General features: G+C 43.9%; 1 protein-coding gene across 2 annotated transcripts in view; it reads right to left on the reverse strand.

Moving 5' to 3' along the window:
• Positions 1-26631, reverse strand: part of GBE1 (1,4-alpha-glucan branching enzyme 1) — a 308337-nt gene extending 281706 nt beyond the window's left edge. Inside the window, exon 1 of one of the 2 annotated variants that reach the window (XM_074983475.1) lies at positions 26504-26631. In XM_074983475.1, the coding sequence (XP_074839576.1) occupies positions 26504-26604 (101 nt within the window). In that variant the 5' untranslated portion in view covers positions 26605-26631. The remainder of the gene's footprint in view (positions 1-26503) is intronic. The other variant, XM_074983474.1, reaches the window with a different exon arrangement.
• Between the last annotated feature and the right edge of the window lie 201 nt (positions 26632-26832).

The raw sequence follows: 26832 nt of genomic DNA on the forward strand, positions 1-26832 counted from the left end.
CAAGCTGCATTAGAAAACAGACAAAACTTAGATCTTAGGAAGTATATGCAACATCTGCATCACAACCCTAGTGTGCACTAAAAAGTATTTCATTATAAGCAAGTTTCTTGGGTATGGAAAATCCTACCCCAGAGCAACACATTTATCCTGAGCTAACTTCTGATGTAGACAGCACCATGTCAAAAAGAGGGTTTCTCCCATCAACATGACTACAGCCTCTCAGGGAGCTGCAATACCTCTGACAATAGTAGAAGCTCTCCCATCAGCATAGGTAGCTTTTTCCCTAAGCATAAGTCTTAAACCCCCAAGATAAAATGTCACTCTCCTAGCCAGTTTAAAAAAAAACACATACTACTTACTGACACACACAAAGAGTTACTTTCAACAATCACTGAGTATCAAACACAAAAGGTGAAATATTTTGCATAATGAGCATACTCTTTACTCATTCATTTACAATGGAATACAAGGCATAAGAGATACTTTCACAAAGGTAACAGCAACATTTTGCTTTTGGAGGCAATGAAATAGAGGGGGAGAAGCAGCTGCTTTCTAATACCCTTTCAAATAGAGGGATGCCCTTAAAGGAGCAAAAACCATTTACTTCTGATGGCATTGTAGGATAACTGTCGGTAAGTTGTTGACTAATGATAACTGTGTCATGGATTTCAGAAGCTTATCTCAGAAATACATAAAGCCCAGTCTGCTTTTCCATTACTCCCATGCACTTCCGGTGATGGTCCCAGCAACATCATAGCTGCAGAAATGTGAAAGTAGAATTTGGTCTCCCAATTTAGAGGTTAATCCTCCAGAGTTACATGTTTGTTGCTATGCATCTTGTTAAACAAATTATATGTAATTTTTCAAAATAAATGAAATGAGTCTGCACCTGTCTCAGGCCTGAATAAAAGCCTCAGTTTAATACTTTGGTAGCCAAGCAATAAAAAGCTTAGGTGGTTAAGACTGTACAGCACAATTATTTCTTTCACATACTACCTGGTCATCATCTTCACTGTGTGGACTGGCAACAGTGCATATTGTATGTAAAAGATTCAGCCAAAGCAATGCTTGAAACTCTTCTGCAAACATGCTGTTCAAATGACTGTTGAAGTCCCAGAAACATGCAGATATTTTTGTAAGGCCAAGACTACACTACAAAAACTTTTGCTGACACCAGGTGAGATTTGCAACAGGCATAACTGGATGTCAACAAAAGCCCCTAGAGTACATGCAGTTATACTGGCAAAACTGCCACACTAGTAAAGTTTTGCCAATACAGTATAGAAGTGTATACAGGCCAACCTTTCCAAGTGAAGATCTCACTTACACACCTGCATGACCTACACACCAAAGTTTTGCTGACAGAAGTTAATCTGTGCCAAAAAAGGCTTCATATGCATCCACACCTATTTCTGATTGCAAAAGGTGAAACAGATGATGTCACTAAAATAAAAACAATTTCCATGATAGACAAAGATTTTCAGGAGACATACTCGCAATAAAAAAATGCTAGTATAGGTTGAACCTCTTGTCCGGCACCAGTCAGGAAAAGAATTTGCCAGATGACAGGAACTGGTATTTTCCAGCACATCATCAACACTTTTACTGCTTACTGGGTTCTTAGAAGACATATCAGGGTAAATTACAGCTAAATAACAGCACAGAACACTGACAACCAGGACTGGGGGGCTGAAAAACTATACGGGACCACGGGAAGCTTGGTCACACCCATGATAAGTGGTCATGTGGCTAACTAAAATCACGCCGGATTACAGATGTTGCCAGACAAGAGCATTCTAGGCGAGAGGGGTTCAATCTGTATGAGGACTATTACCTGTACAGAAAACAGCACAAAATGCTCCTATCTCCAGGACTACTCCAGTCAATTTTCACTGCCATTGCTAGAAGGGAACCCTCAACTCTCTTTTAAAATTACCAAGTGAGTTTTGAACGGTCTCTTTTCATATTCGTCCACAGTGTGAGAACACACAGGCATGGTTCTGCCCAAAAACAAAGCTCCAACTTTGGGAGACCTGGAGGAAAAAACTGCAATGGTACTCACCGAGGACAATCTTGTTTAGGAACAGGGCAAGGAGAGCAATGCAAGATCCTATGGAGAGCCAAGTGTTCCCGGATATCTGCACTAACCCAACTAAGACATAGACAAGCCATGAGAGAGCACCCAGTGAGGAAAGAGAAGAGCCCTGGTAGTTCAGAGTCTGATACACCCCATCACCACATCCTTCTCTCCCTTCTGGATGGTGGTCAGTTCTCAGGCACTCAGTAAACAAACTGGCCTCTGTCATCAATTTTAAAAGTGTACTAGCAATAAATTATAAATTCAGTGAACATCACAACTTGGCACCTAGATAATGTCTTATGATGGCTGAAAGGCTAAACCAAAAATATTGCAACAGGTACCAGAGCAGAAAAACAAAGGTAGACGTTCAAAATATTCCTGGCAAACCACCCATTAGCTGTACTTGATTTTTCATTACAGTGAACTTTTACAGTAGAGGCAATATGAGCACTATAAGATAGGGCTTGAAACAGTGGTTAAGATGGAGATCCACTGGCTGATCTGGACTGGCTTGACTGGGAGGGTATCATGCATCTCTCCCTCCCCCTACTGCAGTGCTCCTCCTGCCTTGGAGTTGCCCCTCTGCTTGCTGTGCAAGGGAAGGATGGTAGACAAGAGGTGTGCTGATGTCAGGGTGCACCCTGTGCCCCATCTCCTCAGATAGGGCTCCAGACGCAGGAAGCTTACTCATGCTAGGAATGAGGAACCATGGCAAGTGGCAGGTGGGAGGCCAGTGCTCGCAGCATGGGGACAGTGCATAGCCACCTGCTACTGTTCCACCTCCCCTGCCTCCCGGAGCCATTGCCAGACATGGGAGTGGTGCAGGGCCAGGATGGGATGACCCGGCCTTAGCCCTACTGCACCACCACCCAAAAGCTACCTGAGGTAAGAGGTGCTTGGCCACAGTCTGCATCCTGAACCCCTGTCCCATCTCTGAATCCCCACCTGCATGACAACTTCCTCCCAGAACCAGTACTCCAAACCCCTTGCCCCAGGTTCAGCCTGGAGCCCCTTCCACACACCAAACCCCTCAGTCCAAGACTTTACCTCCTCCACCCCAAGGTGTCTAATGCTGATGAAAGATTGGGGATGGGGAAAGGAGAGAGGCTGGAGCAAGCAGGGTGGGGCCTTGAAGAAGGGGCATGGAAGGAGGTGGAGCAAAAGTTAAAGCCTTGATTGCACTTAAATTCAAAGTGACCTTGTGCTGAAAAAGGTTGAGACCCCTGGTTTAAAAAACAGTATTACGTATCAGCTCTAACAGCAGCTATTATGGACTTTTATGTAACCATGATTGTTAAATTTTGTTTTTATTAAAACAGTTTTTTAAAATCAGCAGACATTTATCAGCTCTTCTTTCTTAAGTGTCACTGGCCAAAGTGCGACTCCTCCCACCAAAGTTATAAACAGGCATTTACAACTCATTTAAGTTTCCATTGAAGCAACATACACAACAGCATTGCATTGCAATTATCAGTACTCTGTTAAAATGTCAAGTTCTCCATTAGCCATACAGTTCTTCAACTGACTCACATAAATTGCCCTTGTTCCTGCTGATTTGAAGTCAGTCTTTGCACTTCACTCTCCCAGTAACATTTCGCCTTTTGCTTCACAACATTATGCAATATAAACCATGCAGCATGAATAGGAGCATTTGCCTCAGAGATTCCACCTAAAAAAGGAATCATTATCACCATCCACACAGTTTATCAAAATGCACATTCAGTCATCTCATACTTGCTCAGATACTAATCAAATCTTCCCCCCCCAATGTGTGGTTTCAAAGCTGTGGAAACCAAAGGCAGACAAGGTTCCCCCACAATCATAATTGGAGTTTAAATCCCTTCAACATTAATGCACCAGTCCAAGAATAATCTTCCTCCCTGTAGCAACTGGAAGAGTGCCATTTTCATAGAGATGAGAGTATAAATGTACCTTCCCTGACCAGCCCTCATCAGTATTAGTGAAGTTTTGTTGGTGCCCCAGAGCCTTCACAGTAATAGGAGGGTACCCCCTCACTAGCACCACGTTGAGGAAAGGTGGAGCACAGTACAGCTAAGATCTGCAGCTCATCTATCACTCCACAACTGTTCAGAAAGACCATTTTGTCATATCTTTATGTCCTGAGCACTGCAGCAGGAAACCATCCACCTCCCACGGATGACATTTTTCAACCCAAAATGGATTTAAAGAGAGTGTGCGTGCACGTGCACGCGCGCGCACACACACACACACCCACCCCCAATGGCAATTTTGTTGACAAATCATATTTTAGGAGCTTGCAGATTTGGACTGCTGTTGTTCAAAGGTTCTCTCTTCACTGAGGCTACGTCTATGCTAGAGATCTTTCAAAAGAAGCCTTTCCAAAAGAAGCTTCCTTTGAAAGAGCCCGCACACACAAAAAAGTGGATCAAAGGAGTGATCTGCTCTTTCAAAAGAGAGGCCACACAGCCCCCACTTTTTTGAAAGAACAGGACTGCGATCGAAAAAAAAAAAATCAGGTGCCATGAGGACAGCTCTTTTAAAAGAAGGGCTCTGCAGAGCATTCACCCACACTGTCTTTCAAAAGAAGGTGCACTTCCTCAAATAGTAGTGAAAGAACACTGAAGTCTGTCCATTTGCTTTCAAAAGAACAGTGTGTGTAGACACTCTGCAAGATCTTTTGAAAAAAGTCTTTCAAAAGAACTTGCAAGTGTAGATGCAGCCTCGAGGTCTAGGGTGAGCTCACGCCACATATACAGGAGTGTTGACTTAGTCATCTGGAAGTAATATATTCACTACTGGTTGTCTCCATTCCACAGTACAATCCAACCATTCAATAGGTCAGGGTGGCCAACCAGTTAGGGACTAAGACCCACCTCTTAGATATAGGGACATGTGGCTCAATGCCCTCCCCCAAAGCCAGGCACCCCAGCTTCCTGCTCTATTCCAATACCCCTCCTATCCCATAGAGGAAGGCACCCCCAGCCTCCCCGCACTGCTCTAACTCAGTGTTCTCCCCCACTCCCAGAGCCAAGCATGCACACCCCCATTGTGATGTCAGTGACTCACTGGAGTCACTACTGCCACCACACATTTCAACCACCAAGAGCTGGGGCATGTGCACAGAACAGCAGATGGCACTCCCAGCACACAACTCCAAGGAGTGGCAGCATTTAATGGCTTAAAGACCCACATGTGGCTCAAGAGCTGAAAGCTGGCCATGCCTGCTGTGGGTATTCCATGCATTCAGAAGCTCCCCTCCTCAAGGAGTGCTCTGGGGGCAGCAACTAGCATGCAGGTTGTAGAAGGGCTATATGTGCAGAAGCAGCTGTGCAAAGGGTTTGGGTTGTGACCTGGGGGAGAGATGCAGGAGAGGGAGAAGTGGGAGGGGCTATGACAGCAGAGGCAGGCTCTGCCTGGGAGGTGCTTATCTTGCTAGCTCCCAGCCAGTAGCCCAGCAGGACCTCAGGCAGGCTCCCTGCCTTCCATGCCCACGCATACCACTCAGAGCTGCATGGGCCATGTGTTCTCTGCATACTGCACACCATGGGAGGGAAGGAGGGAGGGTTCTTCACATGCTGTCTGGGAGTTTGTGCTAGGGGTGGGGACAGAGCCAATTCACACCAATTCTTTTAAGAGGCATGTTCTCCCAGATAATTTATATAAAAAGGTAGATGGAACTACCAATGTTCAAGGGTATTCCAGGTTTGTCTTAACGTTACTAAGTTTAACACTTCCATGGAAATTCTGACCACAAAGCACTTGAAACCTGAGTTACGATGTTTCCTCACATTTGGAACACTCTTTAATGAATACTTCAGATGTTATATATAATATACACACCCAAAGATGAACTTCAGCCAAACCACCAAGTTTGGTAAAGGGGGCAGGAAGGAAAAAAAAAAAAAAAAACCACTGTGATTGCACAATGTCTGGAGTGGCTCATGACAAAGGCTGCATCTACACTGGCACAAAACTTTGAGAAATGGCCATGCAAATGGCCAAATGGAAGATTACTAACGAGGCACTGAAGTGCATATTCAGCGCCTCATTAGCATGCCACCAGCCACAGCTCTTCGCAATTGTACCAGTTTGCCACAGTGTGTACCACTTGGCAAACTGTCAGAACAAGGTACACTCCCTAAACTGGTGATTTGTTTTATAATTAGATTTCACCAAGCCAGCAACAAAATGTCAACTCCTCAATCACTATTCTATTCTTACCATGTGGTCAGAGAGCATCCTTCTGCTCAGGCTTTGCCATCTATCTAGCCTTCCAGACAAATTGAATTTTGTGATAAAATGGTTTACACCAATGATCATATCACATTTAGGTTGCTCTAGTGTCAAGAGAGCAATCGTTTATCCCAGATCTAGATTTTACATCAAAAAGACAAGATTAGCATTCAATTCTATAATTAAACTGACGATTTAGTAAGAAAAGGACATGAGTTATTGTGAGGTTCAAGCAGGTAAAAATATGCACACAAAGGACTGACAGTTTACAATATAAAATGGTGGCAGTATGTAATAAAACTGCCAGTTTCTTAAAAGTCTATATAGGGTACCCAGATTATCTCCGGGGCTCTCCACTTTGAACTTATGCAGGGAAGCATAGGAAATGCAAACAATCCAGAGATGTAGGATATTTCCCTGAATCCGTACTTACACTGTCTTCTCCTAGAAAAGAAGGTAACCAAGTGGTCTTTTCCTTTGGATGATCAAGACAGCAAGGAATGCACTCTGAGTCTTGGACCTTCACCCATCACACAGTGACCAGCTGCTTTGAAATTAGCACTTTTCTGTTTAAGTTCATTTGCCTTTCACAAGATTTTTCTCCTTTCGTTTATTTAATTCCAGAGGTATGCACAAAGTAAGTGTTTGCTACAACATTACCTGTATCCCACTATAATTGAAAATAATGCAAGTAACATCCCATAACTTTAAACATCAAATACCCCTCTATTCATTACACAATCACTTTGACCCATACTGATGCACAAGTGAATTGGACTAGCCAGGTCTGTCATGACATCAACCTTCTCACTCATACAGCAAAGAATGTCAATAGCTAAAAATACTTGTCATTTTGCTTTATTGTTTATATACCTGAGGGATTAAATAAATCTCTCCTTAGAATGACTATCATCCAAATTTAAAAAAACAAAAAACAAAAAAAAAAAAATCTAATGTTGTGCTCAGATACTGTTTATCTTCTCACATATGGTTTCATTTAAATCAAGATAAAATTGTTGATTCTCTATTTACCTATGTCTTTTTATTTACCATCCCTACTTTTGCTTGAAAACTAAACAAAAAGTCATCTACAAAATTCTGCAAGGTACCTACAGAAAGAAGAGGCTCCAATTTTTGTAAGGTTATTATTCTGTGAGCTTGTTTTTAAAAAAGGAACTATTAAAGTTAGTTTGTACAAGCTGTCATGAGGAGGGAGGGAAAGTTTTAGGCTCAGATGTTGGGACTGAAGAAACAGCAATTGTCAATCAGTTTATCCCCTGCCCACTAAGTTATAAAAAAACATTCCATTACTGCAAAATTACCAACAAGAACTGGTACAAAAATGGCTACAATATATAGGGATAGAATAAATATGCAAATGTAGTTATGAGAAGACAACATTAAAATGGTAAACATCAGAACACCACTTGCTAAACAGTATACAGAAAAAGAAAGAAGATGACTTTAAATGTAAGAAGTTCACAATTAAGGCCTATCCAATATTTTGACTTTTTCCTGTCTGTCCAGTGCAACATGATCCACCCTCTGAAGGAAAGCACGATCAGCCAGTAAGTTTAAAATAGTCACAATATTAGCCATCTATTTTGTACTGTGAATGAAACAATGAACTCTGATTAAATGAAATATTGCCACAAAAATATGGAATAGCCAATACAAGTCTAGTGGTAGACACGTCACTTGATCGCAGTTTAAGCAGGCAGCAAAAATTTAGCCTCTCCACTTATTGACTTGACAACTCCACCATCCAGAAGCCTCTTTCACATCAATTAAATTTATACTTGTTATCCAGGGAATAGAAGTGTAGTCCCAGCAGTTTTTAAATATTAGAAGTTTTCCCAGAATATTCAAGAGAAAGTAAAAAAAGGTGGACTCTGAGGGAATACAGCACATTAGCAAGCCAAGCTGCCAGAGATGTCAGTTCACATGGTATTCCTAAAACAAATGCATGCAATTTGCGACCCCATTAGTTGAAAACTTGACATCAATTTCCTTTGGTTTACAGATGAGACTTTTTTTTTTTTTTTTTTTTTTAAAGTCATTCATGTCAAGCCTGTCTTGTGTTAGAGCACCTAATTTAGTTCACCCCTCTGCTTTGCAAGATACAACCAATTCTTTCCTCATTTCAGCTCATGTTGGCTTTTCAGTAAGGGTGACAAGGAACGTGAGGTGAGAAGATGGTAAAAAGTGCTTCTGTTACATCTGTATTATTGTATTCTATTATTGGTTACAAAAACAGGAAAAACAAAAAGGAGTATTGAATATCAGCACTCTTACCCCCAGTTTTAAAAACACTTCCTCCTACATAAATGACACAAGTCTTGCAGGGCAAAGCCTGCAATTTTCAATAGCATCAGTTTAGCATGATTCATGAGCCTCAGTGAACTAGAGGCTAAAGGTGTCTGAAGCTGTGTAAGAGGGCCATATTGTAGCCTAGGAAAGTGTTTATATAGCTAAAAAGAAATGTCCCTTTTAAAAAAAAATTTTAAGTACCCCCAGACTTCTCTCACATACCCCTAAAAGGTACGTGTAGCACCTATTAAGCAGCATGGTCCTAAGGTCAACTGTGATCTTGAAACAAGTACCATTCAACTTCTCCAGATTATTGTACCCTTTTCACGGGTCAGAGTTGTTTTGCATACCACCTAGTTACACCTCACTTAAACTATTTACTTACAAAAACAACACAGAAGACTACGACTGAAAGCTTGCTAACTTTCTACCATCTTATCAAATGAACTGGAATAGAAAGATTGGACTTACATTTTACCGTAAGACATATGAAGCAGTAGAAACAAGTCACTATCTGAATGCAGTTTTAGATTGCACTGACTTTAATGTTGTAAAACTAGGCAAATATCTAGATGAGTTGATGTACCCCCTGGAAGACCTTAGTGTATCCCCAAGGGTTCAACTAGCCCTGGTTCAGAAACACTTTTAGGCTCCTAGCACAGGCAATGTCTTCACTCAACAGATAACTCAGCAGATCAGCACCAGAGATCAGCCTAACCCACATGTAGGGTGAACTCATTTTAACAATGCACAGGTAAGAGCCATGCAGGCGCTTCGCCCAAGTGGTTCCACCCGCTGCTGCGCCTCTTGCGCCAGAGGCCCCACCTCCAGATTAGACCAGAAGCTGTAGCCAGGCCACTGTGAATAGCAGTGCCTGCTCCAGACCATTCAGGACTCTTTCGTGGTCCACTAAGACACTCGTGCCACTGCTTGGCTCCAGCTTTTGGCCTGCCCAGTGGGCAAGGCCTCAGAGGGAGAGGAGACGCAGAGGTGTGGTCAGCATTCCCACTAATGTTTTTCCACCCATGGGTGGAATAAATTGTGTTATGTGCACTAAGGCATGTGTAGGTGTGCAGCACCTATAGAAACACATGCTCCCCATACTCTAGGGCTGTGCGCTCTGCGAATCAAGTGGGCAGCACCTGACTCTCTCCTGGGTAGCCACTCAAGCACTCAGCTTACAGGGAACACTAGGCAGGGCCTCCTGGTGAGTGAGGGCTAAGACCCATCTCAGCCACCCCCAACAGAAGAGGCTAGCATTGCCCTTGCCCTGAGCTTCTGACAGGGATGGAGTGGCACTGATGGGAATTTGAGACAAATGCAGTCCCATAATCATTCTTCAAGAGACAGCAAAAAACTATTTCAGGACTGTAGAATTGGGCAGTACAAAGCCCTGCACAAGTTACAAGTGAGCACAGAACCAGCAAGCACAGAGTACGTTTTATAGGAGACAAAGGGGTACAAAAGGGGGGCCAATGTGCACACCTTAGTATCTCCTCCCCTCGCCCATTATAGCACCATACTGCACAGCTGCCAATGACCACTGGGGCTTGCCCCAGAGCAGCATAAGCTTCTTAGGTCACACCACTCCAGAGAAGGTGAATATGGGGCAGGGGGACTGCTCCGCATGCACTCGAAGCAGTGGGCTGAGGCAGAGCATGGAAAAAAGGAGGGGGGTGTAAAAGGAGCAGTGTCCACCCCATTTCAGCCACCTCTAGTATGCATCATTGGGACTTTGACATGGCCTATGCCTCCTGTGGTACAATAATTCTTTCTAAGACTGTGGAAAAAATTGGATCTTCTGAGGAAAAAAGGCAAACGATGAGACACCACTGGTGAAATATCAGCACTCGAGTAATTTAGCTTACTTCCTCATGTAAAACAGGCAGCCACCCGCCGGAAAAATCTTCAGCAAGAGCTAGTTCAGACTGAAGGCAAAGCCTCTTCACCCAAATCAAGTGGAATAGGTGGTAAGGAGAGGGTTGGTGGAACACCTGGATAAGAGACCTAACGTTGCATCGAAAACACACCCTTTGATTACAGTACAGGCAGCCACTGTTGCTTTACACACATTAGCTAAGCCCCTTCATGTGAAGCCTACCAAAAAACACCCAACAACATGTGGTGGAAACCCCACTCCCCTGTGCTTTATGGGCAACATGAATATAAGTATGAGTAACTTATAAATGCTTTGGACAAGATGCATCTTGTGAAATATCATTTATTGCTATAACCTGCTGGATCCTATTTTTGTGCATCTATAATTTTCATAGTTCAAGTGCTTTCTACATATTTATGTTCAAAGGCAAACATTTGGAAGACATCAACAGGAGACGTGGCTACCCTGTTATGAGATTATTGTTTGTGAGGGGAGAGCAGCACTTAGCCAACAAAGAGCCTTTGATGAGTGGCAATCCACATCTGAGGACCTTGGCTGTAAGCATGCAATCCAGCAGACATGCAACAGCTGACTGCCTAAGAAGGACCTGTACAGGTGACATGCTCACGTGACAGTCTCATCTTGGTATAAGTACTTACACCAAGAGAGCAATGGAATTCCCTCCACAGGGGAAAGATATAAAGTGAACCCTGGGGTTCCACAATCCTTTGCCTCTAGCCTGCCTGGGAAATTGCCTGACATACCCAAAGACAGACAACTTTACTGGAGACCCAGACCAGGATAAGATCATTTCTGACCTGGAAATTTCACCTGATAAAGAAATAATAAGAACAGAATTAGGTAAGCACTCTTGTTTGATTTAGTAACTAATTTTGACCTGCTTGTTCTCATTTATAAGCACTTAAATGCTATTGATTACACAAATTCTGGTTCCTAATCAAGCCCAGTATTATTGCATGGGAAGAGTTATTACTGTGCACATCTTCCTTTCATTGAAGGGACAGGGCTTACCTAATGAGCCCTCCCTGAACACATCTTTTGCATAGAAATATACATTTATTTGGGATTTTGATCCCTTCTGGGGGCTGACTCCATGAGTGCTGTGCCCTATAACTGCATCCACCCTCAGCTGTGATTCAACAATGCCCACATTGCTCTGCAAGGGGAGTCCCAGAGCACAAGAAGGTGGCTGTCAGGGGCATGATCAGCATACGGGAGAAATATCCCAAGGGGTCATCTGTGATCCACAGCCCATCACCCTTTAATCCACAAACACAGAACCTGTACAAGAACATGCACACTCCAAGCCAGAACATTTGCTTTACCCATAAAACCTGTCATGGGTTAGTAAAAGTCAAGTAAAGGTCATGAGCAACAATCAAAAATTCAAGAAGCTTGTGACATGCCCCTGATTTTCACTAAAATATATCCCATGTAAAACGGGAGCAGTGTCAGCTCACCACCCACTACAGCTGGGACGACAGGGAATCCATACCACCTGCCACAACTGGGCAGCTGCAGGGCATTCTCCAGTAGGGTGAGGAGCTGCTCCCAGCCCCAATGCAGGCACAGATTCCTTAACTTTCATGACATAATCATAGCCTGAATAATGGCTTTCGAACATAAATGACCAGGTAATGATTCCAAGATCTGATTCAGTACAGCTATGCTATGTTTCTAATAAATTAGATACGTGAAGTCTAGCACAACAAGGTTCAAACCTCCTCATGAAAATGCATTAGTTTCATCTTTTTTTTTTCCCCCCCTCCCTCTGGAAAAGCAAAATATTCACTGATTATTGCTGTTCACTTTCCCAAAGTGATCTTCAGTCAATGTGAGTGCACAGTGACTTTGTGAGGCTGCTCGCTGGTTATTTACAGAACCAATTCAGCTAGCTGAAAGCCACTACCAAACTGCAGAGCACTAAGATACCGAGAGTCTTCTGTACAGTAGACATACATATTTTTAAGAGCCTGCACTGGAAGGAAAGAGGACTCAAAACTTTATTCCACCTCCATCTTTGTTTCTTTGCCAATACAGCAATTAACTGTAATGCTTCTACCCAAGGTTCATTCTATACAACTGGGTCAACAGTCACAATACAGAGCCAAATGTGACCTACTAGGATTGTGGAATAGTTCATAACAGCAAACACACCTCCATCACTGCTTATAATTTAGTATTAGTTCAGAGCAGCATTCCCCAAAGGGTGGTCTGCAGCTCACTACCTGTCCCTGGAAAAAAAAAATTATCATGCACGATCCTATTATTTGGTACACTTTGTATTTTCCTGCATAATTAAGGTAATAATAAGTTAGGCACTTAAGATTTATAATATGTACTATTATTACTGTGAACAAACAGTGAAACTTTATTCTTTTTTATGAAAAGTTTATATTTTGGGCTGCAAAAAAAAAAAAATTGTACTAAAAAACCAAGTTCAAACTATATAAAGTTTGGGAAACCCTGGTTTAGACAAAGCACTACAAATCATGCACAGCAAACACTGATATTAAAACTGGGCTTGGGGTTTCGTTGTGCTGAACTACCTTGGACTTCACCCACAAAAGCAGATGACTTAAGTGTGCTAAGGTTCCACAGGACTGCTTGTTATTTCTGAAGTTACAGACAAAGGTCATGCCTACGCTGTCCCTCCCTTTCAGAAGGGGCATGCAAATATTGCTAATCAGAAATGCAAATGAGGCACAGAATTAACTCTTGCACCTCATTTGCATACTCACATGGGATCTCGATTCTGGAAGAGCTGATTTCAAAAGCCAAAACAGCCACATAGATGGGATTCATTCAAGAGGAAACTCTGCTTTCAGAAGCGCCCATCTCCCCATGAGAGCATTCAAATGAGGAGCGGTGCTTCCGCAAGCAGGGTTTCCCTTCAAATGACCCCATCTACAAGGCTGGCTTTCGAAATCAGCTCTTCCAGAATCCAGAACCCATGCAAGTATGCAAATGATGTGTGAGATATTTAAATCCATGCCTTATATGCATTTCTGAACAGCCACATTTGCATGCCTTTTCTGAAAGGGTGGGGCAGTGTAGCCACAGCCTAAAGCTATGGCTACACAGCAAAGTTATTCCAAAATAGCTTTGCTGTTGCCTACACTACACACAATTTAAGATGAATTTAAGGCACGGTTTGAACATTGGCATGCTGAACCCAGGGTTGTAAGCTCAGTCCTTGAGGAGACCATTTAGGGATCTGGGCCAAATAGATTTTAAAAAAGTGTCAGGGATGGTGATGGGTCCTGCCATACAGTAAGGGGACTGGACTTAATGACCTCTCAAGTCAGCCATTGTCCCAGGTGTATCTCCATGTATTATAAGAACAGTAATGTATCAAAGTTTTTTTTTTTTTTTAAAACCAAAAACCAATCATGCTGCACCCCCCCGCCTTATGAAATTTCATGCCCCTCCAAGGGTGCTCACCCCTCACTCTGTACAACTCTCCCTTAGAGAGACTGAATTGCAGCTAAAACATTAGCCTATGAATTTTTTAAGTGCTTTAAAGTTTTCATATATCGTCACATTTTTTGCATTGGATATGATTTTTCCCCCCCTCTAATGATTATGCACATGAAGAAATGTGGGTTAATGTTTAGGGCAAAGTTTTAAAAGTGCAAATGAGCTGATGGGATAGCATAAAATTTGGCAGATACAAAAGCTACTCTGATTATAAGACAGGGTCAGAGCAAGTGGATGTGGAAGTTGTAAAAGAAGAGAAAAACTACATGGGTATTAAGTTTGAGAGGTAGAAGGCAGCTTTTTGAAGCTAGGCTGTCAATTTCAAGAGTGTTATTAAGGCCAAACAGTCTGATCCCACTTAGCGACTCCTTGAATTAGAACAAGAATTTAGAAAGATAACTGGAACTGATCTGCAGTTGTGGAAACAGGTAATGATTAAGGCCCTGATCCTACCTCTTTTGCACACACACAGACTTCTGTCATTGCTGAGACCCCACTGACTTGTACGAGGGTCACATCATGCAAAATTAACTGTCAGGTCAGGGCCAGTATCGTTATTGGTATGCTTAGGTAAAGCTTCATTATCTGAATTCAGGTATTAACTATATTGGGATGGCCAACCAGTTAGAGACTAAGAGCCAAAATAGTTTTGGATAGAGTGCAAAGACACATGCGTGCGCGCGCGCGCACACACACACACACACACACACACACACACACACACTTTATCTGTACATGGTTAAAAATATATAATATGTGGCTCAATGCCCTCCCCCCAACCCAAACTAGGCACCCCCAGCTGCCCCCTCCCCTCTGCCCCGCAACACAGTGCCCATTATATGTGGGACTCAGAGCTGCTGCCTCCACCACAGCCATGTACCTCCCTTTAGGCATTGGGACACATGCCCAGAGCAGTGGTAAGCAGTCCTGGAATACGGTTCCCAGCAGGAGCCACATTTCAGTGGCCAAAGAGTTGCATGCTGCTCAAGAGCCATGCGCTGGGTGCCCCCGGACTCTACCCTGACTATTTTGTTCCTCCCTCCCAAGCACACTCTCGGCTGCTGATTCTAAAAATAAGTACATCTGCTGAGGAATTCATTTGGGTGATCGGCACCCTAGTAAACCCAATCCAGGTATAAGATGCCCCAGTGAATATACCGTATCTTCATCCTGAATACTCCTCCGGAAATATCACTGAAATTTCTGGAGACATAATCCATTGTTCTTAGCACTGAAGTAAGTGGAGCTATTCTCATTCTTTTCCCAATATATTGGGAAAGAGTTTGCCTTGTGTGCACAGAGGGACAATTGTGGGACAGCAACACGGAGTTCCAAAGCAAGCTGTAACTGGACCTGTCACAGAGCCTTTTGAATGTACCCCTTGGTGACAAGCTTTGCTTGTTGTACTTTTGTTGAGGATGGAACCCTACAATGTAGCCATTCTTAAACTAAATGTGTGCTACTTCCCCTATTTCCCAACCACGTTAATATGAAAGGCCCAGCTATATTTGGCACCTGCAAGGGACTTTCCTCTAGGGGCCTGGGACCCATAGCTGAAAGTTACTCAATACAGCTTACAGACTACACACAATGTTTTATTTATTCACCCAAAGGAAAATATCAACAAAGAGGGGTAAGAAAACAGAAACCCTACATAAGCAAGATCTTACCTAAGAGACACAATTATCCTTAAAGCTCAGACAGGGCTACCTTCAGGGATTTACTGACCTGAGTTGCAGGTTCTGTTCAATCTGTGTCTCCCCTAAAGCAGCTATGCTGACAACTAAAACCTACTCTCCCTATTTTACAGGGGAACCTCAGTTACAAACAACCCCTATTCCCGAGGTGTTTAACTCTGAAACATTAGTAAATCTTTAAAGACACACACACACAAAATGTTATTCTTTCAAAAAGGTCTATAGTTGATCATTGACTTTATACAGCTTTGAAACATTTGCTATGCAAAAGAAAACTACTGCTTAACCATCTCAATTTAAATGAAACAGCAGAATTTTTTCTACTCTTGTGAAATCATTTTAATAAATGTTCCCTTTTACTTGTAGCTCACATTTAAATGCAGTCCTGTATTGTCAAAACAAAAAAGCAGTCCAGCAGCACTTGAAAGACTAACAAAATAATGTATTAGGTGGTGAGCTTTTGTGGAATAGACCCACTTCTTCAGACCCTAGCCCTACCAAAACAGACTCAATATTTAAGGCACAGAGAACCAAAAATAGTTAAAGGTTGACACAAAAAATCAGAAAAAAAACTAATCAAGGTGGGCAAACCAGAAGGGCAGTGGGGGGGAGGTGGAGTCAAGAATCAGATAAAACAAAGTATGTAAAAAAGAGTCCAAATAATGAATGAGGTAATTGGCATCCTGGTTCAAATCCTGTGTTAACGGGCCAAATTTGAATATAAAATGTGAATATTCTGTTTTGTTTGGGGAATGGGGGTGTCTATTTGCTGCCTCATTGCATGCTTCCAAATAGGGTGCCTAGATGACCAGTCAGTTCATAACTGTGAGGTTCTACTGTATGCATTACTCCAATGTACAAGAGCCCTAGATATGGGCCTACCTAAAGAAAATGACTAAGATTAAATGGACACTAAAGAGATTTTAAACGCTCAAACTTTTGGTACAGTCTCAGGCCTGAAATATCTTCAAAATTAGTGGCCCCAGCCATTGTTTTCCATAACATCTGTGAAATCATGAGTTCAGAAGGGGTCTTGGTTTCTCTCATTGTTTCACTCCCTGGTTGCTCTTAAGGGCCCCTTTTGGTTCAACTGCATGGAGTTTGAAAGATCAAGCAGATAAACTGAGGTACATGCAATGTTCATAAAAAGACACTCCTCATTTGCCCCAGGAGGCAGTGGAAAACTATCAGTATCCAAGTGGTTTAATCTACCACATTAAATGGTTACAAGCAGTGTTCCCTCTAAGTGTGTGCTTGCATGGCCATTCAGGAGAAATTCAAACGCCACTGAGCTGATTAGCAGGGCACCCACAGGTAGGTATTTTGTTAATTCTGGTTGGACACATTCACATACCTTGTTGCACATAAAATATTCCACATACAGATGGAAGCATGGGGGAGGGGGAAGAAATGTTGGTTACCAGCCCTTAACCTATACTCAGGGACACAACTGCTAGCTCAGATTGAAAGCAGGAAAAAAAAAAACAAAAAACACATCAATGGTTTGCATGTGCTGATGAGAACTAAATGGCGGGGGGGGGCAACACCTAAGAACCCACTACCATTCTTTAAGAAGCTTTGAAAGAATGTCAACTTCAACACGAGGGCTAATGTAGGAAAAAAAAACTAGAACATTGTAGATATGCACATACACTCAACATTATGTAACAGATGTATGAAACAAAGAAGTAACAAGGCTTGAGAGAAGGGGATGGCTTAGATAATGTATTTATCTGTACATCCATAAGGAGCAGGAACAGTTCTTGGAAGAACCCCTATTGCATTCACTGATGATGAAGCCAATAAAGTTTGATCCAAGTTACTAATTCTCTAGGATTTAAGAGTTTCATTTCTGTTAATTTCCATATCATACTGTAGCAGAAAAAAATGCATCTCTATTAAAAACTCAGATAGTTCACAAACCCTGTAAAAAAAAAAAAAAAAGGGGGTCATGGTTTTCTATTTGGTCCTATGACTTTTTTCCCCTAGAGGAATGTTTGTCTTTGGCACTGTATTACTGGCACTTATTTTAAGCCCTAAATTTGGGCTATTGTCCATCTCTTGCAAATGCTCTCCTTGAAGTCTTGAAAATCCTCATTAAACCAATGCCCTTGCTGTTTGATGCTACTAGGCCACTAGATTTATTTCTGAACCTCTTAGTATATTTGTGGTTCACCCAAAGTCAAGTTTTCCCCAAAATGGATTAAGCACACATGAAACTGTCGAGTAGTGAAATGGTTAATGACAGCCGACTTTTACCAGTTTGTAGGCCAAAAGCTGTAGAATTGTTACCCCAGTATGCCGTGCACATCCACAAATTCCCAAAGGAGTTGAGCAATAAAGGATATCCATGCTTCACAAACATTCTGCATATTGTGACATGGTATCATCCACCCTACAAACCAAAACAGTCACAGAGGGAAAGGTACATACACTATAGCGAAATTTTCCATCCACATTTAGTTTTGCACTGTTTGTTTTATATTCATTGTGAAGATTATGCAACACAGTGTTTTCTAGTATAAATTACTATCACACTGCCTTGAAATAAAACATATAGCAAGACAGAGCACACATACAAAAGAGAAAGATCCATATTCAATTTCTCAGCTCTTATTCCAACCTTCTCAAATTTTTCATCCCCCATGCTACCCTAGTTTCCTGTTTGCCATGATTTCCAGTTCCATACAGCTTTATTTCCTGTTTCTCACCCTGCTTTCCAAGCTTTCTCCACTCAGCAGCCCCAGTATCATCCCCCTTTGTTCCCATTAATAATTCTCTACTTACCATCAGCATTTCAGCCTGCAGCGCCCACTACGTACATTCCCCAGAATCTTAACACCAATATATCCAAACCATGGGAGCTACAGTCCTAGCAACAGCCTACCTGACACTGCAGCAATTTGAGTAGGAAGATGTGCCTTCAAAGGGCAATTGCATATGAGTTCCCTCTTCTTGTTAGCCCCACACATGGAATTGAAACCTATGAACCACTTTACATGTACTATGCTAATTTACCCAGCTAGAGACTGATGAATTGATTTTCTGCAATCTTCCAAGAAAGGAAAATGAAACACACACTAAGAATTCAGGAGAATTGTGTGTTCACTACCGTCTCCCCATGTTGCCCTATTTCCAAGTTGAGATCCACTCCCCTACTACTCTACCTCACTTTTAGGGAATGGCCAATAGTTACAGATTATCTTGATAAAAAGTGCAGGCAAGTGTTTGCCCAGCAGCACAAATTACAGAGCTAAAGACTAGGATTTCTTTTTTCCCCCCAAAACAGCTCCGCAACAGGCTACTGAAAAATAAACTGAGACTATATAGTCAAACTGTGGCAGCTGCTGCAGCTGCGAAAATACAGAAAGTGTAGCTCCTGAACAGGCAAGGAAATTCTAACAGGCAACACTTTCCAACATTAGTTTGTACGGCTGAATAATGCCATTATATCTGTACTACAGGCATTAATGGCACCACCATAACCACTTAGGCTATAAAGGCAGAAAATATATACTAAATTACGTAAGTCTTTAGCTTATATAACACTCCAGTATTATCAAAAGTATTTGCAGTAAAGCATATTGCAGAGCTATTTAGGCTGTCTGGAGAATACATGGTCCATTGTATAATATGAGAAAGAGGGCTTCCCAGACCTTGACACCACAACTGCCTTAAATTCCAAAGCTAGAGTTATACTTTTGGAGGGAAATTTCAAGTTATTTTGTTTTAGCCAGCTGTTCCAAGTTATTGCCTATGTTAACAAGGCAACCCAATAGTCATTCTACTAATATACTGTAGGTACAGCTGGGAAGAACTAGCTTCTGATCAGCTTTCGATTTGGATTCCCTCCCTGACTTAAGCAGCAGCAGAGATCTCCCACTCAAGCTGATCTGGAGCCTGTTCCTTCCCAACAGTCAACCTAGCAGCCCAAACTCTACCCCTGGGAGCTTAACTAGATGACTGGTGTGTGAAATTTGGGAAACCACTTTGTTGTGACAGGGCTGAACAATGGATTGCTCATGTTCCATATCACCCAATTCTCTCTATGAAATGTTTTATGTCTCACAAATGTTTTTCTCAGAGAGGTAGCCATGTTAGTCTGCATCTTCACAAAACAAACAAAACAAGCAGTCCCGTAGCACTTTAAACACTCAGCAAAATAATTTATAAGGTGATGAGCTTTTGTGGAACAGGCTCACTTCAGATCTGGAAATTCTGATCTTCAGCTCTGGAAATATTTTGGTAGCACTGGAGCGCATTTATGTTTCTGGTTTTTGTCTTCATTTAGTAGCCCACTTGTGGGAGATGAGCAGAAGTAAAGGGGAGAAGAGGAGGAAGCTCTTTATCCCGTGGTTCCACTACATTACCATCATGACAACTAGCCAATTTGGTAACAAATTACACTGCTAATATAGCCAGTGGTGATAATGCAACTTCTGCTGGTGAATATAAATATTTGTCACAGCATTGTTGCTAGTGTCGAGTCATGTTACATAATTTTGACAACCTTCTGAATCCTAACTGTACTGCAACTTTTATCATTACCACCACCATGTGAATTGTGACACATCCTGTATGCCAGTCTTAACTATTTTTATGGCACAAATTAGGATGTGGAAATATATGGGAGAGGCAGTCAACACAGAAGAGAACAGAACCTAAGCCCAAACTGATCTAAAGAGCTTAGAATAAATACATGGAGGGAAACTGGATAATTGTCTATATCAGGGGTATGCAAAGTGGGGGAGAGGGCCCCCGTGGGGGGCATGAAATTTCTTAAGGGTGCAGCAAGATCAGCAGCTGGGCCTCAGGCTCATCCATCACACTAAAATGAACAGCCAAGGCAATACTGAAATATGTCATTGCTTTTATATGTATTCACATTTATATACTGCTTAATTAAGTTTTTACATTCTACATCCTTATTTTCGTACACATCAAAAGCGTTTCCCCATGCACAAACACACGCGAACATAACCAAACATTTCCATCATTTTGGATTAGACAGGTTGACATAGGAGGGGCCTGCTAACAGCAGGAATGAAGAGTGGGGCCCAACGTAAAAAGTTTGCTCACCCCGATCCATGTGAAGTCTCTTCCAGGAAGAGGTAACAAATAGATCTGAAAGATGGGCAACTTAGCCCAGCCATTTATTGAATCCACTAAATTAAAAGATGGTTTATTTTCCTTTTGCTTCCTAACAACATCTAAACAGTACCTGCCAGATAACTTTATAAATAAAGTGTTTGGTAGGGGAAATTTCCACAAAGTCTATAGTTCAACTCTTTCAAAGCAACTTAACTGATTTAGGTAAATAAAATGTATAAAGTTGCTTTGTTCAATATTTACATTATTGCCAATGACAATTTAAAACGTGTTTCACAATATTTTGCCCCACTTATCAAGTTCCAGCTCCTGGCATTCAGAATTTTCATCACAATTTCCACTTTTTTCTTACAAAACACACTCCTGATTTAACCCATGTTCATAATTTTTATTTTGAGGTTGCCAACATGTATTTGACTTTTTTTTTTTTTTTTCATTCTCACTTCTAGTCACTATTCTGTTCACCAAGTTTCTAACCAATTACACTTTGAAGATCTCAATCTAGCACAATGCTACAATGTTTCCTTTGAAAGCATTTAGGCAGTGTCTACCCTAGCCCCCTTCTTTTGTCTCTATGGTCCATTGGATATGATGCAAGACTAAATTTCTGGAGACCTGTATTCTATTCCTGCTAGTTATTTTAATGCAAACTGGAGGTAGATAACTGCAGAATCCCTGAACTATTCAGTCATATAATAATGATTTAAGAGGGGAAATGAGATTTAATGGTAAGGAAATAAGCATTATTAAATCTTCCGTAATCTGCTCAGGTTCATTCCTATAGCTCTGGAAAGCTTCCCAGGATTACAAGACTGCAAATACCCGACCATCCCAACCCACTGCCCCAGCCCCGAACTCCCTTCACCACCCTAGCTCCTGCCCAACCACCTCACCCCAACCCTGAACCCCCCTGGACTCCAACTCCTATTCACCCTTACCTGCTGTCCTGTGCCCAAGGCCATACTTCAAATGTCTTGTCCCCACCCTTCACCCCAAATGCTGAATTCTCAGCCCCACCTAAGAACACACATCTCAGCCAGAGCCCACCCCACCTAAAAATTAACCTGTTACCCAACTTCACCACAGGTCACTTATGTGCAAAGTTAATTTTGCTATGTGCACGATTATGGAAATGTGTCACACATCATTGCCCTACTGGTGCACATAAAATGAATTCTAAAAAAGGGGACAAAAAATTAGAGGGAACAAAGACAAGACAGCAATTCAACCTTAACCCTACATTCAGGAAAAAGGAATAAAGTTGAGCAAGATGAAGCTTCTCTAGTCTCATTTTCTTTCCTCTTCCTATTCAACTGTATTCTGTGCCTCTGCAATTCACAGCTTTCTAAAACCACACAGTGAATTTTATAACCAACTGTTTTCTTCCAAGTGCTCAGGCAGCAACAAGTAAATCAAATGAGATTCTTTTGTTTCGCCCCATTATGAGAGAAAACTATGATCTACAGCAGACACAGAAGACATAACTGGAAGTTACAGTGCCAGAAAGAACTTGTCTGCACATAATTCTCCCCCTCCATCAACAGTTTTTGGAGATAAAACTCAGTAATGTAGATAAAGCCTATCTGTTGGCAACAAAACAGTGACTGTGTAGACACTGAAATGTAACTTTTGGTTGGGAAAAAGGCCACTTTTGTCAGCAATATACTTCCCCTCCCTCCTGCACGCACGCACACACACTTCTCTTTTCCCTTCCCTTCATTATTGACAAACAGCCAGTGTAGACACCATGCCTCCATTAATCCCTTTACTTGGCCTCCAGGAAGTATCCTACAATGCCAATTCTGATCCATTTTAACTCCATGGCCCTTGGAGCTCAGTAAATGATATGCCCCTCCCCATTGCACGCCCTGGAAACTTTAGAAGCCCAATTCCATTTTGCTGACTCTGCATTATAAAATCTTCCAAAGTGACCATGGCAGGCTATCACACCAGATGCTCTCCTGCTTGGACCAACATTGACCTACTGGATCTGATCAAAAGAGGGAGAGGAGTCTGCAATCACAGCTGCACTTGACCCACAGAAGCTATGGGCAACCCAAGGGTTGTGTGCAAATGGCTAAGATTGGGACACTTCTCAATCCAGACCCAAGACAAGAGGAGCTGAAGCAGCCATACCATAAAGGAAAGAAGGCAAACTGTTGCTCTGATGCTGCACCTAAGATCTGCCATTTCTATGAAAGACTAGGATGCTACCCTCCGTGGTGGATTCCGCCCTTCCTCACAGTCTCTCTCCCTTTCCCCGGCCCCACTCCAAGTGTCCTGTGGATACTTTGGAAAGCATGGGGGCAGTGGAAAGAGGACCTAACCCAAAGGATGAAGTTACTGACTAAGAGAGAACAATGTGGCACTCGCAGTGCAGTCACACTTTGGGGCAAGCACTCCTGAATCAGTCTCCATTTCTGAGGTGTTTAGTCAGTCTCAGCAGTTCCTCTCCAGGGACCAGAAAGCAAATAAGATATTAAATAAAAGTGGTTGGGGCTTGTGGGCTGCAGAGATGGGTTAAGAGTATGGAAAAGTGGGAGGATGGCTTTGTTTCTAAGAGACAGACATTTGGCTATGTAGTTAACTGGCATAGCAAAAAAGGATGCTGGTGCGCACGAAGATTTCACAGGAATTCTCCAGAGAGATGTCCAAGAAGGTTTCCTGAAGGTGCTTGTTAATTCTTTGCCACAGATTCCAGTCCAGTACCATTCTGCAATCACCTGTGCAGGGACCAAAGCAGCACACAAGTGAGATGCATACAGAGTAGAGTGGAAGCCACTCCTTCCCATTGATGTACTCTACTGCAATGTGGTCTGGCACAGAAATTGGAATGTGTGGGCCATCTCTCACATTTCTACAGTCAGGGAAACTCATCGCTGCAAAGCCATCAACTATTTTGCATGCATTTCCCTAGTCACATAGGATTGTTGTGCATACTTGCATTAATGCAGCCCCACTAATTGACTTAACTCCAAATTGTATTAGACGCGCCCAAAACACTAGGGCTATGTCTACACTAACCCAAATCTTTGAAATGGCCATGCATATTCAGCACCTCATTAGCATGCCGCCAGGGTGACACCTTCTCTTGCTAGGTGTGTGGGAAGGTAGAGGGGATCAGTGTGTCTTGGGGCTTTGTTAAATGACTTGTCATGCATTGTTTTCTGTCCTAGCCCTCCACTGGTTGCTGGCTTACTATTGCGCCACTTTTTTTTTCCCCCAGCCATTCTTTGCTGCTTAGACCCTGCACTTCTGTCCTATGTGCTTAAGTATCATAAGGACATGGCACACAGTAGTGTTGTTAGTAACTTAATTATTGACAGAGGAAGACTTGCAGGCACCTGGTATTTTGTGTTGATGGCCACTCGCTTTTGGTATTCTCTGAGCAGCTGCATAGAGTAGACCATGGGTGTCCAACCTTTTGGCTTACCTGGGCCGCATTCAGTGACGAGGAATTGTCTTGGGCCGCATATAAAATATATAATATAGTTAATGTATATAAATCACATAATAATGTTAAAAGTTTATGATCTTGTGGGGCCGCATTACTAGCTGTCCAGGGCCGTGTGCAGCCTGCAGATTGGACACGCCTGGAGTAGAGCATCACTTTTGGGCTAGGGAAATCAGTACTGAATCGTAGGACCACATCATCATGCAGAAGTGAGATGAAAAGCAGCAACTGCAGAACTTTCTGACATGTAAAGCAACCTTCCTGTAACTGCAGTACTCGATGCAGATCCCCAGCTCAAGGACACCAAGCAAATGAGAACTGCGGTCTGGGTACAGAAGCATATAGCAATTGCTGTTCAGAAGCTGGTGATATCAGACTGCTAGGCCGTGTCTACACTAGCCCAAATCTTCGAAACGGCCATGTTTTTAACACTATGGCTTTTGTGCGGAGGCAACAGTAGACACGTTATTGCCTGTAACTGAGGCACACCAACAGCAAATGCTGTCATATGTCTACACTAGCCAAAAACTTCAAAATGGCCATTTCGAAGTTTACTAATGAAGCGCTGAAATACATATTCAGCACCTCATTAGCATGCGGGCAGCCGCGGCACTTCAAAAGTTATGTGGCTCACCGCCACACGGCTCATCCAGACAGTGCTCCTTTTCGATAGGACTCCGGCTACTTTGAAGTCCCCTTATTCCTTTCTGCTCATAGGAATAAGGGGACTTCGAAGTAGCCAGGTCCTTTCGAAAAGGAGCCCCATCTGGACGAGCCGTGTCAATTTCGAAGTGCCGTGGCCACCCGCATGATAATGAGGCGCTGAATATGTATTTCAGCGCTTCATTAGTAACTCCGAAATGGTCATTTTGAAGTTTTTGGCTAGTGTACACACGGCCACTGTTAATTAACGGCATGATAAATAGTTACCCTTTCCAGCGAGGCTGCGCCTACACTCACCACAGAAGATCAAACCCTTGGGTCTGATCTTCTAGGGTGCTGTTCCGTGCACAGGCGATATGGCAGGTTCCAGGGTACTCGTCGACCCTGGAACAGCTTGCAAGCCCCAAGGATTACAGAATGCTGACTGGGAGATGTGCTTCTATTGACATTCTGCAGTGGGGACAGGAAATAATATTGACAGCAGCACAATCAACTGCCGATAAGCAACTGTCACACCTAAAATTGCATAGCAGAGCTCACTATCCAAGATAAGCACAGCCCCAGCCACACTGCCTGCTAAATGGCCCTCTACTCTTGGGAGATGAGCTTTCAACCCCCGAGGATTTCAACGTTGGTGGGGCCCTCTCGTAAAGGACCCCCGTGTAGCCAAGCGAAACGTAGCAATTTCGAAGTGCCGCGGCCGCCGGCATGCTAACGAGGCAATGAATATGCATTTCAGCGCCTTATTAGTATTCTTCAGTCTGGCCATTAACATGGCCCTGTCGAAGTTTTTGGTGAGCGCAGGCACAGCCACAGGGATGTTTCTGTCTGACGCTGAAGCCTGGCTGTGACACACGCCCCCCCGTGGGCGAGCTGTATTCTCTCACTCGCTGCCACGGGCTCCAGGCAAGAGGAGCCACGCGAGGAAGAGACGGTGGCCGACTCCGCCAGCCCACGCGAGAGGAGGAGCCCGAGCGAAGGGATGCGCTGCGCTGCGCTGCACGTGGCTTGCCTCGGCTACGGATGCGCACCGCCCACACTGCCGCGCGCCCGGCGAGCCCCGGGCAAGGGCGCACAGTGACCCTCCCCGCCCTGTAAGGAGGCGGATGACACCGGAGGCAGCCGCCGGCAAACGTGCAACTCGCTCCCAGCAGCGCAGCCTCATAGCCGGGGCCGCTGCAGGGGGCACAGCCGCTCCCACGGGCCGCACTGGGGGTGGAGGGGGGGAGGGGAACTACACACTGCAGGCGCCGCCGAGAGGGGGACCGAGCGCGCCTGCGGCCACCCACGCCCCCCTCTCAGCTGGCGCAGCAGCACCGCCCGCACCGCTCCAGTCAGCGGCCGGGGGGTGGCGACTTTGGTTTCGCTTTGCCGTGCCGGTCCCGTGGCGGAGCGCGCTGCTCTCCTGACCCGGCGGGGACCCCGTGTACCCCCCGCCGCCGCATCCACGCACACAGAGCGGGCCGGGCCCCAGCCCCCGCCCAGAAGCGATGCAACCCCGCCCCCGGCCCGAGCGGGCGGAGGACGAAGCGCGGAGGGAGGGAGGAGGCGCCGCTGTCAGGCGTGGGGGCGGGGCGGGGGCGCGGGCGCGGTACCTGCGGTGGAAGTCGGGCGCGAAGGGGGCCAGGTAGGGGTCCCGCTCCAGCAGCCGCGGCAGCTCCGGCACTGACACGCCCCGCGACGCGGCAGCGGCCATTTTACCCTCGGCGGCGGCAGCTGGCAGCCCTAGGCCCGCCCGGCCTATATACAGCGGGTCACCCGGCCCCGCCTCCAGCCGGGAGCAAGGCCCGGACACCGGCTCCCTGCGGCCCCGCCCCCCCCTCCCCGGCTGCTGCCGGGAGTGGTGCGCCGAGCTCCACTGCCCCGGCCTCCAGTAGGTGCGGGGACAGTGCTGCTGGGAGCAGCTCGGGGAGCCGGGACCTCC

The sequence above is a fragment of the Carettochelys insculpta genome, chromosome 1 (assembly GCF_033958435.1).
Source record: "Carettochelys insculpta isolate YL-2023 chromosome 1, ASM3395843v1, whole genome shotgun sequence".
In the NCBI taxonomy this organism is placed as follows: domain Eukaryota; kingdom Metazoa; phylum Chordata; order Testudines; family Carettochelyidae; genus Carettochelys; species Carettochelys insculpta.